This window comes from Sitophilus oryzae, unplaced genomic scaffold (genome assembly GCF_002938485.1).
Source record: "Sitophilus oryzae breed Bouriz unplaced genomic scaffold, Soryzae_2.0 scaffold_910_pilon_pilon, whole genome shotgun sequence".
Classification (NCBI taxonomy): Eukaryota; Metazoa; Arthropoda; class Insecta; order Coleoptera; family Curculionidae; genus Sitophilus; species Sitophilus oryzae.
The window spans coordinates 2,434,733-2,452,504 of NW_022147540.1; the positions used below are offsets into that span (position 1 = coordinate 2,434,733).

At 29.9% G+C, this 17,772-nt stretch overlaps 1 protein-coding gene across 2 annotated transcripts in view; it reads right to left on the reverse strand.

Moving 5' to 3' along the window:
* Positions 1–17,772, reverse strand: part of LOC115890756 (cystinosin homolog) — a 40,806-nt gene that overhangs the window by 10,434 nt on the left and 12,600 nt on the right. Inside the window, exons 1-6 of one of the 2 annotated variants that reach the window (XM_030911081.1) lie at positions 14,574–14,594; positions 4,292–4,350; positions 4,134–4,227; positions 2,283–2,471; positions 970–1,110; positions 813–912 (exon numbers count right to left, since the gene is read on the reverse strand). In XM_030911081.1, coding sequence (XP_030766941.1) covers positions 813–912; positions 970–1,110; positions 2,283–2,471; positions 4,134–4,227; positions 4,292–4,346 — 579 coding nt within the window. In that variant the 5' untranslated portion in view covers positions 4,347–4,350; positions 14,574–14,594. Of the gene's footprint in view, positions 1–812; positions 913–969; positions 1,111–2,282; positions 2,472–4,133; positions 4,228–4,291; positions 4,351–14,573; positions 14,595–17,772 lie in introns of those variants that run through there. The other variant, XM_030911079.1, reaches the window with a different exon arrangement.

Here is a 17,772-nt window from a genome sequence, read left to right on the forward strand (position 1 = left end):
AATAAGCAAACTATATCGACAATAGTAGTATCTGTACTCTTTGAAAATTTGTTACATCTTTAAAAATAATCTAAAATGTCAATATTTCACGGGTATAAATGAGGTCTAAATTATAAGAAAATGCATTTTCTACGAAAACTTGAAGAAATGGGTAAAAAATGGTATAATACAATTTGATAGACAATTACATTGTGCATCTGATTGACGTAAAATATATAGGGTGTTCCATTTAAATTAAACAAGTTATTGCCGTTTAAAGCTAGTAATTATTTAATATAAATTTTTGGAGACTCTGTATAAGGTAGTAAAATTTTTATTATTGCAACACAATATCTGATCAATAAATAATCTTCAGTAAATATTTAGTATTAAAAACTTTGATACCCTTGGAAAAATGAAGCTTTAAAATTTTTACTGCAATTTCATAAAATTGAAAATATTTCAAAAACGGTAAGGTTTAAGCGTGATAAACCTTAACCAAATTTACCTTTATTTCAATCGTAGAATCTAAAAATAGAATAATATACAGGATGTTCCATTTAAAAAAATACAACTATAATATTTTTAACTTATTTGGGACACTCTGTATCTTCTAAAAATATTTTTTAATTGTAGCTCTAATAGTCCTTCAAGGAACCCGAACTTACAATTTGTAAAAATCTAAACGTTTAGCTGCAATACTCCGTGTCGTATGTGGTGAACAACCCTGTATAAGGTCGCGGTGATTAGCACACTACAATCTACAGCTTGATAAATTTTAGGATTATTATTAGGACACTATTACCGTTTGAGTCGATCTATTTGTTACTCACCCTTAGTTCTGGAATGAAGTACAGTCCCAAGTTAAATATGGAATATAGAACAAATCCCACTATATTCAAGTGTAGAAAGTCGAAATTAAGACCTATAACACTGAAAATAAATAAAAAAAATATTACACTGTAACTGTAGATTGGATTGTTTTCATACCTTTTTCTTTTCCAGTTACTATAAGCTTGAGGGTAGAATGATACTGACCAAGCCACAAAATATATCCATCCTATAGCTGTTGAAAACTTAATTAGCCATTGGACTCTGTACACGGTAACTTTAAAATAGATATCGTTGACACTGAAAACATTTAAACAAATCCCTTTTAAAATATAAGAATTTTAAAGTTTTATATATTGTGTTTTACGAGTAGTGGACTGATTTTGATGATTTTTTAAACAACTTGTAGCTAAATTATTTGACTCGGGTCCGGAGAACTATCCTGACACACGATTTTTGCATTTTTCTTTTTTTTATCAAAAAGTAACAATTTTTATTAGTAGTTTTAAATAAAAATAAATGGAGATTATGCACAGAATTTTAAAATATTTTAATTTAATTTTAGTAGTTTTTGACACATATTTGACGAATTTTAACACTTGATTTAACATGACAGTGTCAGAAGGAAAAGCAATGTTGCCAGTTCCACTGAATTTTCTTTTTCTGTTTTTTATTTTTATTTTGAAAAATAGTCATTTTTAATAATAAAAATGCGTTGGTAATGTGTGAATAGGAAAACTAAAAAAAAACAAAAGAGTGAAACAAAAGCAATCAAAACACACTTACGCGTGTTTTGGTTGATTATGTTTCACTCCTGTTTAAACCAAAATATCAATCAAAAAGATAAATAGAAAAAAAAAACAGCCAAACCAACCCAAACCAACCCGACCTATCTAAACGAAATCTAAACAACGTTGGAATTAGTAAAACAGACGACGTTTGCATAACGTTGGAATAGGTCCTGAAAGTGACGTCGGAAAACTCTTTATTGCCCAACATTGTAACTACGTTGTCCGAATCACCTAAAGATCACTTAAGCAAAAAAGGTTACAAGACAACGTTTATTCGACGTCGCAGAAGCTTTTACTTTGTTGTAGTACTAGTTCAACGTCGGCACAACGTTACAACAACGTTTACATTTATTTTAATACCTAAGGTACGAAGCTAACTATTTTTTGTAACTAATCCAACGTTGTGTTTAGTAAACATGTGGTCGCAAGTCGTGAAAATGCTACTTGGGAAATATTATGCTTTCTCTATGGATAGCAATATCTCTAGCAACAGACTACCACAAGCTGTTGCTAGGATATTTTATTAATTTTAATTGTGTTTTTTTAGACATTGTGAATGATCGTAAACTAAAAAGTATAAAGTGTAATTATAACCACTAATTTATTTCACTAATTGGGAGGTTCTGAATGAAGCTTTAGTATTTGTATTCAACGAATAACATTTTTTGATTTTGGCCTTACTTGACGAGACTTGACGTTGAATTAGTATAGATGTCGGTTTTTCCTGGACTCGATGCTGTAATCTCGATTGGTGTGGACTGGTTGGGTTCCAAAATGCTCAGATCAGTAATACCTGTTGAGTTCACCTTAGCTATGTCACTATGTTGGACTGTTATACTTAAACTACCATTGATCGGCGTGTAACTTGGTCTAAAAAAACAAAAAAAATAAAAATAATATTCAAAAATATTTAGTAAGTTTATAGTAAATATCAATGACCTCTAAATAAATTTATTTCGGTGTCATTGGTAAATATAGCAATAGCAAACATTAGACCAGTGTTTACAAGATCAAATTCGATTATCAAAATATAATTAATTTACGGCAAATTATCAAAATATAATTAATGTAGAAAGCCTTGTCTAGTAAATAACAGTTCAATGCTTTGCGAAATGAAGAAAATGATGTTATGGATTTGATTTCAAATGGCAGGTGATTGTGCATTTTTTTGAGTTGTATAATATTGAACTTTTAACTAACTCTGAGCGTGGGGTAGGTAGATAAAGATCTTGCTCCGCGTTCCTAAGTGGATGAGTGTGAGATGGCCTTTCTTGAGAAGCTGATACATGCTTACGTATTAGGCAAACGGATTCAGATATAAATAAGGAAGGAAGAGTTAATATTTTTTATTTTTTAAAAAAGTCCTGGTAATGAGTTCTGCTGTTTAGTCCCAGTGAACTTCGAACAGCTCTCTTCCGGAGCTTGAAAATGCGGTCAAATTGAGTCGCACAATACGTACCCCAGAATGGAAGGGCATACCTGAGGTGCGACTCAACAAGTGCATAATAAACAGTTCTAGCCACTGACAAGTTAAGCTCCTTAGAAACAGATCTTAATGCAAAACAGGCAGAGATCAATTTTTTCGACAAAGCTTCGATATGCATATCCCATTTCAGAGAATTGTCCACAACAAGCCCTAAGAATTTTACAGATTTTACGACGTCAATGGTGGTGTTGTTAAGTACAAAAGGCTGCAGCGAGTTTTTATACGACAAAGCTCTAGTTTTAGAAATGTTGAGACTCAGGAGGTTCGAATCGCACCAAGATTTAATGGTGATTAAGTCATCTGATATAATCCTATAAAGTGCCGTGACGTCCTTGCTGCTCCAAGTGAAATGTCGTGGCAAAAAGACATATTTTGCCACTGATGTTTATGTTAGCAATGTCGTTAATAAAAAGAAGAAACAAAATGGGGCCTAGTACTGAGCCTTGTGGTATTCCACATTCTATTGGCTTGCTAGAAGACAACGTGGTATCCACCCTCACAAGTTGACTTCTATTGCTCAGATACGACTTAAACCATTCGAGAGATGTTCCCCTGAACCCATAGTGCTGCAGTTTATTAATTAGGATGCATTTACACAGTCGAACGCCTTAGAAAAATCACAGAAAATTGTTGCTGTAGAATGATGGTTATTTAGGCTGGAGTAAACTTTATTAAGGAGGGAAAACATAGCGTCATTTGTGGACTTGTTGCTTAGAAATCCAAATTGATATTCAGTAAGTATTTTGTACTTAAACAGAAAAGATACCAGCCTACCTTTAACCAACCTTTCTATGATCTTAGATAGCGTTGGAAGGAGTGCAATTGCGCTCAATTGGGCGATAGTTAGAAGCTTCATTTTTGTCTCCTCCTTTATGCAGAGGAATTATTATTGCCGTCTTAAGACATTTTGTAAAAATACCATTTTGGACTACTACTTACTTTGATATTTTAAAATGTATTGTCCAATGTGTGTTTTTTGATATGTCAAAAATAATAAAAAAAAATACGTCTTGATGATCACTGTGATATACAAGAATCTGACTTACCCAGTTATTATACTGACAACTGCTACATCTTTTAGTTTTATTGTTACATCGTGAGTGTTCACTAGTAAACTACTATCACAGATACATTTCCTAACTGAAAAAGAATGACAACATTAACAATAAAATGATTATCTTTAATAAACATCTATATAACTTACCTAATACTATCACTACGCAGCTAAAAAGACTAGTGATTTTGCTGTTCATTTTCATAAAACTGAAAAAGATATAAATAAATGTTATTTCAATTGCTCTTTCCAAATTTATCAACGTAATATTGTTTAATGTTAAATTTATAATAAAATCTATCATTTTTTAATGATTTCTTTTTATGGGGGTACATAAAATCTAAAATTTACGGCCATGAAGAAATTCAAAACTTGGAGCAGTTAAGGCAGAAAATATTTAATGCCTTTGACACTGTCACCCCTGATATGTTATCCAATGTGAGGAGGGGATTTTATGATCGTTTTGGTTATTGTTTAATGCAAGAGGGAGGCACTTTTGAACAATTTTTGTAATTTTTTAAATTTCATTATCCTGTATTTTTACCGTTTACCAATTACCTACCTTGACGAACATGGGAAAACGAAGGTCCTTTTCAGGACCACAAATATTTTGATTAAGAAAATTGGTAACTTTTTTTTGGATTAAAAAACAAAAGTTGTTAATATAATACCAAAAGTGTTTTAGTAGTTTTAATACACACTATGATATAAAATTTATTATTATTATAATGTACATTATTAATACTATTGTTCATTCGAAATGGCATTAAGGCCCAATTGCAACAATGATTTAAATTTTTCTTAACGATAAATAGAGCTTAGAATGAGCTGTATTTATATTTACTTTAATATTCACCTTAAATGAGGGAATGACTGAATTTTTGAATTTGAATTGTTTTTAATGATACTAACAATTTTAGTTCAATTTTTAATAAAATTTATTTAACATTAATAGAAATCCAAGAGATTTGAAACCTCTTTTAGCGATTTATAACATTCTCAAATGAATTACAGGTGCCCTTATTTTCTATGAAAATCACACAGCATTTTTCATAGTCGCTGCAGTTGCTATAGCTATAAAAAACTAATTTTTTAAGGTGTGAAAATTGCGACACACGCTAAATGGACTTGATTTTTCGTATGCCTCGAAGTCTGTGGACCTTTTTGTATGCCTCGATAACATATTGGTGCAGATTATTTTCACCCAAACTATACATTGATGCGGATTGTCTATGAACTCTTTCTGAAGGTCACAGAAACCTGAACGCGTAATTCGGTGTTCCTTCGCATCTGTTGTAGTTAATTTGTGCCCAAGTACTCATTTAAGGCTGAGTCGACCTAGGTACCCAAACTATTTTTATTTTAATAAAAATAGTCGGCTGATGAAATGCCGGGTGTGGGAATCGAACCCTCTACCTTCAGATTGGTAGACGAGAACCTGTACCTCTACGCCACCGGGCACCTTTGTGTAGAAAAATGTAGGTACCTATTTAAAATAAGAAACTTGCTGTTAACTTCCGGTATTTCCGGAAGTGCCGTCATATTGAAAATATTTTTAATCGATAGATCTGGTTGTAAACCATGATGAGCAAAAAATCTCCGATCTAGGTATTTTAGTTCTCTAGAAACTTCTAATGCACGCTCAGCCTGAGACACCCTGTATACCACTCCTAAAAATATTTCCAGTTATTTAAGACTTCCTGTATATCGACATTTTTCTTAAAGTGAACAGCCGTAAGAGTGAAGCTGTACCATATTTGTGATTAAAGGTTCCAATCATTCTATGCATTTTATAAATGCGTATGCATTTTATAAATGCGTATAGTATGTACAAATAGTTTTATAATTACTATATAAAGAATGTTAAGGATCTATTGCATCATCGGAGAAAACCTTTTTAATTAGGTTTGCTAAAAATAGATATAGTATTAGTCCAGGAGGCAGTGAAGATTTTCGGTTTTTATTTTCCCAGTCAGCAACTTTCAACACTTTTCAACAGTCAACACTTCACTTTTCTCAAAGTTTTGACCCCAGGAATCCAAAAAACAAGGTTTTAGTCCATCCGTCTGTCATCAAAATACTTCATTCGCCAATAACTTTCTAATTATCAGAGATATAAGAAAGTTGTAGTATACAGGGTTGTTCACCAAATACGACACGGAGTATTGTAGCTAAACGATCAGATTTTTACAAATTGTAAGTTTGGCGTTCGTTGAAGGACTATTAGAGCTACAATTTAAAAATATTTTTACAAGATACAGAGTGTCCCAAATAAATAAAAAATATCAAAGTTGTATTTTTTTAAATAGAACACCCTGTATATTATTACATTTTTAGTTTCTACGATTAAAATAAAGGTAAATTTGATTAAGGTTTATTATACTTCAACCTTACCGTTTTTGAAATATTTTCAATTTTGTGAAATTGCAGTAAAAATTTTAAAGCTTCATTTCTCCAAGGGTATCAATGTTTATAATACTAAATATTTAATGAAGTTTATTTATTGATCAGTTATTGTGTTGCAATAATAAAAATAATACTACCTTATACAGAGTGTCTAAAAATTTATTTTAAATAATTATTAGCTTCAAACGGCAATAACTTCTTTAATTTAAATGGAATGCCCTGTATATTTTAGGAGAATAAGATGCAAAATTAAATTGTCTATCAAATTGTATTATACCATTTTTTACCTATCCCTTCAAGTTTTCGTAGAAAATGCATTTTCTTATAATTTAGACCTCATTTATCAATATATCTATGGAATATTGACATTTTAGATTGTTTTTAACTACTAGACTATAATATTATCGTTTTTAGCAAAACGATAATATTACTAGCCCATTTGTATGCAAAAAGAAAACTACTTAAATCTTTATAAAAGAGTATACCATTAATTAAATATAACACCATTATTTCCGCCCATATACTAATTAATTACATACTTAATTGTGTTCGTTAATTAATTATTATAAATAAATGTGGATTTGAGTCAGAAATCAATATAATAATAAGTTATCAAATTAAAGTCTCTGTTGTTATAAATAAGCATTTATTAAAAAATGAAATATCATTTTTAAGGTGTTACTTTTTATCACACTGTCTAATGCCCATAAAAAATTCAGTTTTTTAGTATTTGGAGCAATTATTAATCAACGCAAGCAGTCAGTTAACGTAGTTTGAATACTGGAATCATATTAATTGGTCCTCTTTAACAAATATTTAAACAGATTTTTTTTAATTTTTTAATGAAATAAACGAATTATATCGACAATATTAGTATCTGTACTCTTTAAAAATTTGGTACATCTTTAAAAATAACCTAAAATGTCAATAGTCCATGGGTATATTGATAAATAAGTTCTAAATTACAAGAAAATGCATTTTCTACGGAAACTTAAAGAAATAGGTAAAAAATAGTATAATATAATTTAATAGACAATTAAATTGTGCATCTGATTCTCGTAAAATATACAGGGTGTTCCATTTAAATTAAACAAGTTATTGCCGTTTGAAGCTAATAATTATTTAAAATAAATTTTTAGACACTCTGTATAAGGTAGTATTATGTTTATTATTGCAACACAATAACTGATCAGTAAATAAACTTCAGTAAATATTTAGTATTAAAAACTTTGATACCCTTGGAGAAATGAAGCCTTAAAATTTTTACTACAATTTCACAAAATTGAAAATATTTCAAAAACGGTAAGGTTTAAGTATAATAAACCTTAATCAAATTTACCTTTATTTTAATCGTAGAAACTAAAAATGTAGTAATATACAGGGTGTTCCGTTTAAAAAAATACAACTTTGATATTTTTTACTTATTTGGGACAATATATCTTGTAAAATTATTTTTAAATTGTACCTCTAATAGTCGTTCATCGAACCCAAAACTTACAATATGTAAAAATCTCATCGTTTAGCTACAATACTCCGTGTCGTATGTGGTGAACAACCCTGTATATGTAAAAGTCACTGCATGAGATCTATAATAAATTAAAATTCTCAGTAAATTTACTCAAATAATTAAATACAGGCCGCGGAAGCTTCAAGGAGAACGGTAGTTTATATAGAAATGAAATGTTGGCAGCATATGTAGGTTAACTGAAAGCATTTTATAAAAATATATAGAATTATACATTGTTTTTTCTAATGGAACACCCTGTATATTAATTGATTTTCGGATTCTAGGAAAAAAATAAAGGTGAGTTTTATTAAAGAAGCATATACGTAAAATCTAAGGATTTTCACATATTTCACATTGTGTGAAAATGAAGAGTAAATTTTAAATTTCGATAATAGCTACCTAAATTTTAGTTGACCTTGTTATAGCCTGATATTTAATTACAGTAACCATTGTATGTTAAATCAAATTGCAATTTGACCCGAAAAGTTATGCACAGGGTGAGACAAAATTAATATTAAAGGAAGTTACTCCTTTATTTTAAATGGAACACCCAGTGTATTTTCCGGTGTTTAATGGGGAATTTATATATCTTCAAAATATCATTAAGGTTGCCTACCCCTCAGAGAAAGATTTTCCTAGATATTTTAATTTTTATGATTTTGCGTCAGTAGATCTTTATTATTTGAAAAAAATCTAGGAGTGGCTGTGTGATACCAGTTTGTGCAAACTAACTGAGAGTCTAGACCCCACTTTAGAATTTAAATGAGATAAGCTGCGATATAAATTACTAAAACTTGCTTTTTTATAAAAAAAACATTAATAATTACGTGGACAACATATCAAACATGACTCGTACCAATTGTTCACAGCCATGAATATCAATATAAATGAAAAAAAAATTATTCATTTGTTTCCACACGCAATAATTTAGCTATTTAGAAACATTGACAAATAGCACGTTGTACTTATGCACTTTATTACTTTATTTTTTTTTAGTTTTTAAAAACTAATTTTATTTAGCAAAATATTTATTGTTGTTATCACGCTATTATCGTCCTATTTCATAAATTATTAACATCTTTGTGTGAATCATCGCCATTCACATATATAAATAGAATATTCATTAATTTGTTAGTGTACTCATTCATTTCTTGCAAATCATGTTTTGTAAAATTTTGGTTAATAGATTTATTTTTCAGCTTTTCGTCTGTGCTTTTGTATTTCACAATTTTCTGAACAATTTAAACTATTTTTTTCTAAGAAAATTTAAATGCATTTATAAATATACGCGTATGGGTAATTAACCAACACTACTCAACAGTAATAAGTATACAGGGTGTATAAAAATAGTGTACCAAACATCACAGGGTGATACTACATGTCAAAGAAAATTTTCCATTCTATAAACCTAATTAAGATCCTTCTTCAGGAAGAGACAGTTTTTGAAGGGGTAGATAAAAATATCATGTACAGGGTGGGCAAAATAATTGTAATTCTTGTCTAGATTATACAGGTAAGTTAAAAATAAACACCTTTATTCTTCCGCAAAGATAAAAATCCATAGGCACTAAGTCCGCCGGCCTCGACGGCCAACGGCTGGAATCTTGGTTAGCTATTTAATTATTCTCGAAATTGGCTTCAAAAATCTGTTGATAACTTAAGCGTTCCGAGGTGGTGCCTCGCCTTGCTGGAAAAATATGGATGTATTTTAAAAATATACGGGGTGTCAAATAAAAAATTAATTTTTCTGTTGAAAACTTTTAAATTATTAATTTAAAAAAAAACTTAACCATTAAATTCTACGTAAAAAGGTGTTTCGGAAATGTTTTCATAAAAACAGAAAATTTTCCATAGAAAAAAAGTTACAACGATTTGTTAAAAATGCACATTTTTGTAAAACACCCCGTAATTCCGAAACGGTAACAGATATTGATGTGCGGTTTTCACCATCATGTTTTTGATGAAAATTGAGCTCTAGACACCGAAGAATTTAATGATTTAAGTATAATTTTTTTAAAATTAATAATTTAAGAATTATCAACAGAAAATTTGATTTTTTATATGGGACACCCTGAATATTTTTAATTTATTGAAAAGAATTTCTAATACTACCTTTCCAAAAATATAACACACTTGATATTTTGCTCGATTCCTCTTCGAGATATAGAGTATATAAAAATTCGCCCGCTTTAAATAAGTAGGCTTTGCACGGCACCGGCTGTAATGCAAAAAATTCTAGCTGTGAGCATCAATTAAAACGAAAATAATATTTGCTATGAGAGATGCAGAATTTTATAACAATTTAAAATATATTTAACCAACATCAACACATATAAACTATATCTAATAACAATAAAAATAAATAGCAAACCAAGACATAAGATTTTGCTACAGGTGTTCGACATATCAACCGTCTTCTGTTATGGACAGACGGAGCAGTTTTTGAACATTTCTCGCGGAATTCATTAACTCAGTGGGGGTGAAAGATACCCTCTCATAACTGCTAAGTATTTCTAATTCTTGTCTAGATTATACGGAAGAATAAGGAACCTTTATTCTTCCGCAAATATATCCATAGGATTAGATCCATGGGCAGTAAGTCAGGCGGCCTCGACAGCCAACGGCTGGGATCTTGGTTAGCTATTCAATTATTCTTGAAATTGGCTGCAAAAATTTGCTGATAACTTCACCGTTCAGAGGCGGTGCGTCGTCTTGCTGGAAAAATATGTTTTCGAGTTCCATTAATGGCATATTATCAATAAGGGGTCCAAAAGCCTACTAGTTAAAAGTGGCGAACTTTTAAAAACTCTGTATTTCGAAGGGGATTATAACAAAATATCAAGTGTGCTATATTTTTGGAAAGGAAATTTTAATTTTTTTATGGTAATTAATAATATAGAGGGTGTTCCAAATAAAAAATCAAATTTTCTGTTGATAACTCTTAAATAATTAATTTTTAAAAAATTATACTTAAACCATTAAATTCTACGTAAAAAGGTGCTTTGGAAATGTTTTCATAGAAATACAAAATTTTCCATAGTAAAAAAGTTACAGTGATTTGTTAAAAATGCACATTTTTGAAAAACACCCCGTAATTTCGAAACGGTAACAGATATTGATGTGCGGTTTTCACCATCATGTTTTTGATAAAAATTGAGCTCCAGACACCGATATTAGTTTTCGTCTATCTCCTATAGAAAAGGGTGTTTCCATTTAAAAGCGTCGAATTTGATCCACCCTGTACATTTTATTTATTTTTAAGAAAATTGGTAAACAATGTTCCTTGAAATTTGATATTCTTAGACACATTGGAATGCTAAAGCGAATATCGATAGTCTAAAACTCCTTAACAATTCTGAGAGGGTAGTTTCCATTAGGGAAGAGGGTAGTTTTGCAGTAGTCCTCAAGAAAGGAGGACACTACAGATCTTTCTAGGTGATTAACTCCCTTCTCACTCATTCTACATTCTACATAGTTCGATACTTTGGTACATCCCTAAAAGAGACATTTACAGTGGAGTGACCGATTTGGCTAATGATTTCGTGACATTCAAAATGAATGAATGAATGAATAGAATTCAGAGCATGCAAATGTGTGTCCTAATTATGGTTTAATGACTTGTTTCACATACACTCAAATTGAAGGCTAATTTTATCTATCTTCAACGTTCTCTTAACAATTTAAACTTTGTTTCATCTCACCGCCTAATTAAATAATAAGAATAAATAATATTTTTAAATAATAAAAATAATAAATAATGATAGTCATGCCTCACATCCTGAACAATGTGTGTTTTTATTGATTAATTTATTTTAATTAAAAACGTTTTTCTTATTTTTTTACATAAACTAAAAAACTCCAAATTGACGCATAATGATTTATATTTTTTTTTAGTTTCAATTAGTCTTGGCAAAGCTTTATGAAAAAAAAAAATAGAAAAGCAAACTTTCTTACTACAACAGTGTCCAACACCTGGAAAATGCTATCAGGCAAACTTTTATACAGGGTGTCCCAGAAATAAGTATTTTAAGGGGTGGTAGATCTCGAGAAAAGAAACATATTTTCGCTTTATCGTTTTTCAAATATGTCCAAAATAATTACTTTGAAAATTTCCAAAAAAATGATTTTTTGTTAAAATTATGAGAACCACTGGATCTTTTTTGGATTTTCTTTCTTGTAAATTTAATCTAATATCTATGTCGCCATATTATAAAGAAATTATGTTTTTTAACTAAAAACTTCGAATTTTCAAAAAAAAAATTCGCGAAAAAAACCTCATAGACGTGTTTCTCGGGTTGAAATATACTACCAGTTAAAATACTTGCACTTATTTCTGGGACACCCTGTATATTCGGAGATTCAGTGGTAACAGTTCGAAAGCAAAAAATATTTCAATCCCAAATACAATTTTAATATGTCTATGACTATTTTAATAAATACCATTTGGCCTTTTTGAATATGATAACTTTTAAATATCTTGCAGTAAATAGTGACAATAAATATAGTGATATGCATTTTTGAGAAGATTACAGTAAGACGGATCATATGATTTATAAATATACAGGGTGTTTTTGGTTTGGTTTGGATTCAAACCGAAGATAATAGCAAAATTATAATAAATACCAAAAAATAAGCCCTTAATTACATTATTTTTACAACACGGTATCAGAAGCCCTCTCAATTATGCATATTCTAACAGAAAAATAAGATAGAAAGAGTTAGTTTATTTTAAAATCGACGAAATACCAGAATACCATAATACCAGAGGTATTAATATCTAATAATTAAGATATTAATAACAGCGAACAAGAAACGATGATTCAGTGAAGTCATGGTAGGCTTTGGAAAAAAGTTGCTTTTGACGTAATAGTATAAACGTCAAATTGTTATTAGATCAACATTTTGATAGTCTTATCAGCGTTTTTTTTTCTTTTAATTGCTTTTTCAAAATGCCTTTATTATTTGAAATAGTTGAAGTTGTTGGCATTTTGAAAAAGCAATCAAAACATAGAAAACGCTGATAAGACTATCAAAATGTTGATCTAATAACAATTTGACGTTTATACTATTACGTCAAAAGCAACTTTTTTCCAAAGCCTACCATGACTTCACTGAATCATCGTTTTCTTGTTCACTGTTATTAATATCTTAATTATTACATATTAATACCTCTGGTATTATGGTATTTCGTCGATTTTAAAATAAACTAACTATTTCTATCTTATTTTTATGTTAGAATGGGCATAATTAAGAGAGCTACTGATACCGTGTTGTAAAAATAAGGTAATTTAGGGCTTATTTTTTGGTATTTATTATAATTTTGCTAATATCTTCGGTTTGAATGAAGATATCAAAATGCGGTTTTCGCTGATTTTTTAAGCTTTTGCTACTCTTTACTATCAGCTAAAATTACATATTTACTATTGCATTTTGTAAGCATATACTAAGATTTTGATGGTCAGACATCAACAAATTATTCTTTATGTATTGACTATTTTTTTTTCGAAAATAAAGACATAATTTAAAATTCCGTTACAATACGGAAATAGATTGAAGTTTTGTGATTCCAGTGATATATAATTTATATGGTTTTGTAACAAATTGCTCGCTATTTTATGGCAAATACTGAAGTTCTGCAAACCTTAATCAAGCCCTAACCAAAGCACAAAGTGTTTGGAATTTTGGGTGTGGCTTAACACGACAGGATCAGGCTAAACCTTAAGGTGCGTATTCATTATCCGAACGAACGAATGAAAGTGCGGTATATTTAGACGGGGACCGAACGCATGCGGCCGTTCGTTCGTTCGTTCGCTCGACCATCCGTTTCGAGTCGGTACATCAAAGGCGTTCGCCAACAAATGCCTCCGGTCTTCTCGTGCGGTTCTATCGTACGGTCCCCGTCCATACCACTAGCGAACATTCGTTCGTTCGTTCGTTCTTTCGTTCGGATAATGAATACCACCTTTAGGTAGATTTCTGAAATATAATATATATTTCCTTCGGCCACACGCCCGCTTTAGCCGACCCCTGAGAGCGACCCGTACAGTACAGCGTATTAGACCCTATAAGCTTTTTTCATTTGTTTTGAAACACACTGTATACAAGTCGAAAAGTCATACTTTAATGATAATGTTTTAAAGAGATTAGAACAAAATTCCCTAACTTAATTGATTAATTATGAAAAAAAATCATAATTAATTTAGAACAATGGTTTAGAGATTAGATTTAAATCAATAATAAAATACTTTTTAAGTTAATAGCATATAATCTCCACTTTGAGGGAAAAGATTATTTTTTTTTTATCAAAATCTATAAGTATTTGTGTTTGTTTTATTGCTAGAATCAAAGCATTTATACCTATCGTATATTATCGGAGATTTCTCAATGTAATCTAATAATAAACAGAATTTTTGATTAGAAACTTTCAGTTAAATTCTCAAAAACAGCACAGTCATTGGGGTCATTCTCTGTAATTTTTCTTATAATTATATCAATGATGAAATTATTTTTTTTACTTACAGTTAAATAATTATGGTAGATACTACTGAACAGTTGAAATTTATGTTGAACTAATATATCTATATGTAGTCCCTTTATGATGTTTACTGAGGAATGTATGTGATTAAAAAAACTGTACACATAATCTTAAAACGTACCTAAAATCACGATTAAAATAGATGATCAAATCAAATAGATTAAAGCATAACTTTTACAACAGTTTAATTATTTGTTCTGTGATAAATACACAACTATAAATGATTAGATTTTTTGACAGGATAATTTCGTTAGTCTATAGTCTAACTAGCGTGTACCCGCGACTTCGTTCGCGTCGAATTAATCATTTGTAATGGTGATGATAAAGCAAAGCAAGAATTTCCATTAACATACAAACTGGATAAAATTTTCTCACATTTATGTCAGCATGAGAAAAAGTAATATGGCGATATTATTATATAACTTGGTAATATTTGAGGGGTAGTTTCATCTCGTTGGAATTTGACTTTCGAAAAATCCGTTTCACAAAAATCAGCTTTAAACGTCAAGCAGTTTAAGAAGAATCGTTCAATGGTCATATTTTATGAAACACCCTGTATAAATTTTTTAAAAATCTTAAAATATGTGAAACAACAAAATAAAATATACGTGTTTAAGAGTTTTTCCGAAAAACTCACCGATTTCTAAATAAAAAATATTCTAATATTTGAGGGGTGGTTTCACCCCCGTAGAATTCGAGTTTCGAAAAATCCTTTCTTATCGAACCACCTCTACACCCAAAAGTCAATCCGTTTTCCAAAAATCAGCTTTTTACGTCAAGCGCTTTAAGCAGGACCACAAATTACCTATAACAGATGCGAAAGAAAGCGACTGCATCGGAAACCGCTCGGCAAACCTGACACGCCTATTGAGTGGTGTAAATACACCAGTCGTTTAGTCCGGAAATCTATGCTGTGTCGTATTCGCTTGCTGGAATGACATAGTGCGTGGTTATATGTTTCTTTTTAAAAACGCGTGTAGGATTTTTGTTGAACTTTTGAACTGTTATTTCTAAGTTTTGGTAATTTGTATATCTTATTTAAAATGGGATGCAAATGTGTTTATTTATAAGGAAAAAAAAGATATTTATAGTATAAAAAATTAAATTTTTTATCAAAATTTAATTAAAAATGTGACAAAATAGTTATCTTTCTATTGGTTCTATCGGACTTTTTTCGACTATATAAATCTTTATTTGTAAACTTTAATACATCAAATATTTTCAATCTAATAAATCATTTAAAGACGTAAATAAGAGGAAATTTCTCACATGGGTGGTCAAATTTTATAGTTTACATTATATCAAACAGCCTCTGAGAAATGTTTTCAACTCAAAATGCCTTTCAATTATGTTTGACTACATCATTAAAAAGGGTTCATTCCTTCAAATACTTGGATCATCATTCAAATACATCAATGTGATATTTGTCTAAAATTTGCAAAAAGAATCCGAATCTCTGGATAACTCGAAATTATTTACCCATTTAAAAGCCTTTGATCATGAAAGTGGAAAAATTTGTTCATTTTATTTACAGGCTGGAAAAATTATTTATATTAAATTTTGATGAGTTTTGCACTGAAGAAAACATTCAGAGGCTGTTTGATATAATGAAAACTATAAAATTTGACGACCCATGTGAGAAATTTCCTCTTATTTACTTATCATTAAATTATTTAATTGAAAATATTTTATGCATTAAAGTTTACAAAAATAAAAAGATTTATATAGTGAAAAAAAGTCCGATAGAAACCAATGAAATGTAACTATTTTGTCACATCTTTAATTAAATTTTGTTAAATAATTTAATTTTTTATACTATAAATATCTTTTTTTTCCTAATCTCATACGAGCTGATATAATATGATGAGCAATCTATTAAATTACTGTGAGATTATACAGAAAAGTCCACAGACTTCGAGACATAGGAAAATCAAGTCCATTTAGTGTGTGTCCAAATTTTGACAAGTTTTCAAAAAAGACAGTTTTGTTTAGACTGACGTTTAATTTCACCTGACTTCTGGGTGAATGATTTCTTTTTATGGGGGTACATAAAATCTAAAATCTACGGCCATGAAGAAATTCAAAACTTGGAGCAGTTAAGGCAGAAAATATTTAATGCCTTTGACACTGTCACCCCTAATATGTTATCCAATGTGAGGAGGGGATTTTATGATCGTTTGGGTTATTGTTTAATGCAAGAGGGAGGCACTTTTGAACAATTTTTGTAATCTTTTAAATTTCATTATCCTGTTTTTTTACCTTTTACCCATTACCTACCTTGACCAATTTTGTAATCTTTTAAATTTCATTATCCTGTTTTTTTACCGTTTACCCATTACCTACCTTGACGAACATGGGAAAACGAAGGTCCTTTTCAGGACCACAAATATTTTGATTGAGAAAATTGGTAACTTTTTTTTGGATTAAAAAACAAAAGTTGTTAATATAATACCAATTTAAAAGTGTTTTAGTAGTTTTAATACACACTATGATATAACATTTATTATTATTATAATGTACATTATTAATACTATTGTTCATTCGAAATGGCATTAAGGCCCAATTGCAACAATGATTTAAATGTTTCTTAAAGATAAGTAGAGCTTAGAATGAGCTGTATTTATATTTACTTTAATATTCACCTTAAATGAGGGAATTTGACTGATACAATTTTTGAATTTGAATTGTTTTTAATGATACTAACAATTTTAGTTCAATTTTTAATAAAATTTATTTAATATTAATAGAAATCCAAGAGATTTGAAACCTCTTTTAGCGATTTATAACATTCTGAATAAAAATAAATAAAATAAATGAATTACAGGTGCCCTTATTTTCTATGAAAATCACACAGCTTTTTTCATAGTCGCTGCAGTTGCTATAGCTATAAAAAACTAATTTTTTAAGGTGTGAAAATTGCGACACACGCTAAATGGACTTGATTTTTCGTATGTCTCGAAGTCTGTGGACCTTTTTGTATGCCTCGATAACATATTGGTGCAGATTATTTTCACCCAAACAAATAATAACCCAAACTATACATTGATGCGGATTGTCTATGAACTCTTTCTGAAGGTCACAGAAACCTGAACGCGTAATTCGGTGTTCTTTCGCATCTGTTATAGGTAATTTGTGGCAGGACCATGATTAATTAATGACCAGATTTTTCGAAACACCCTGTAC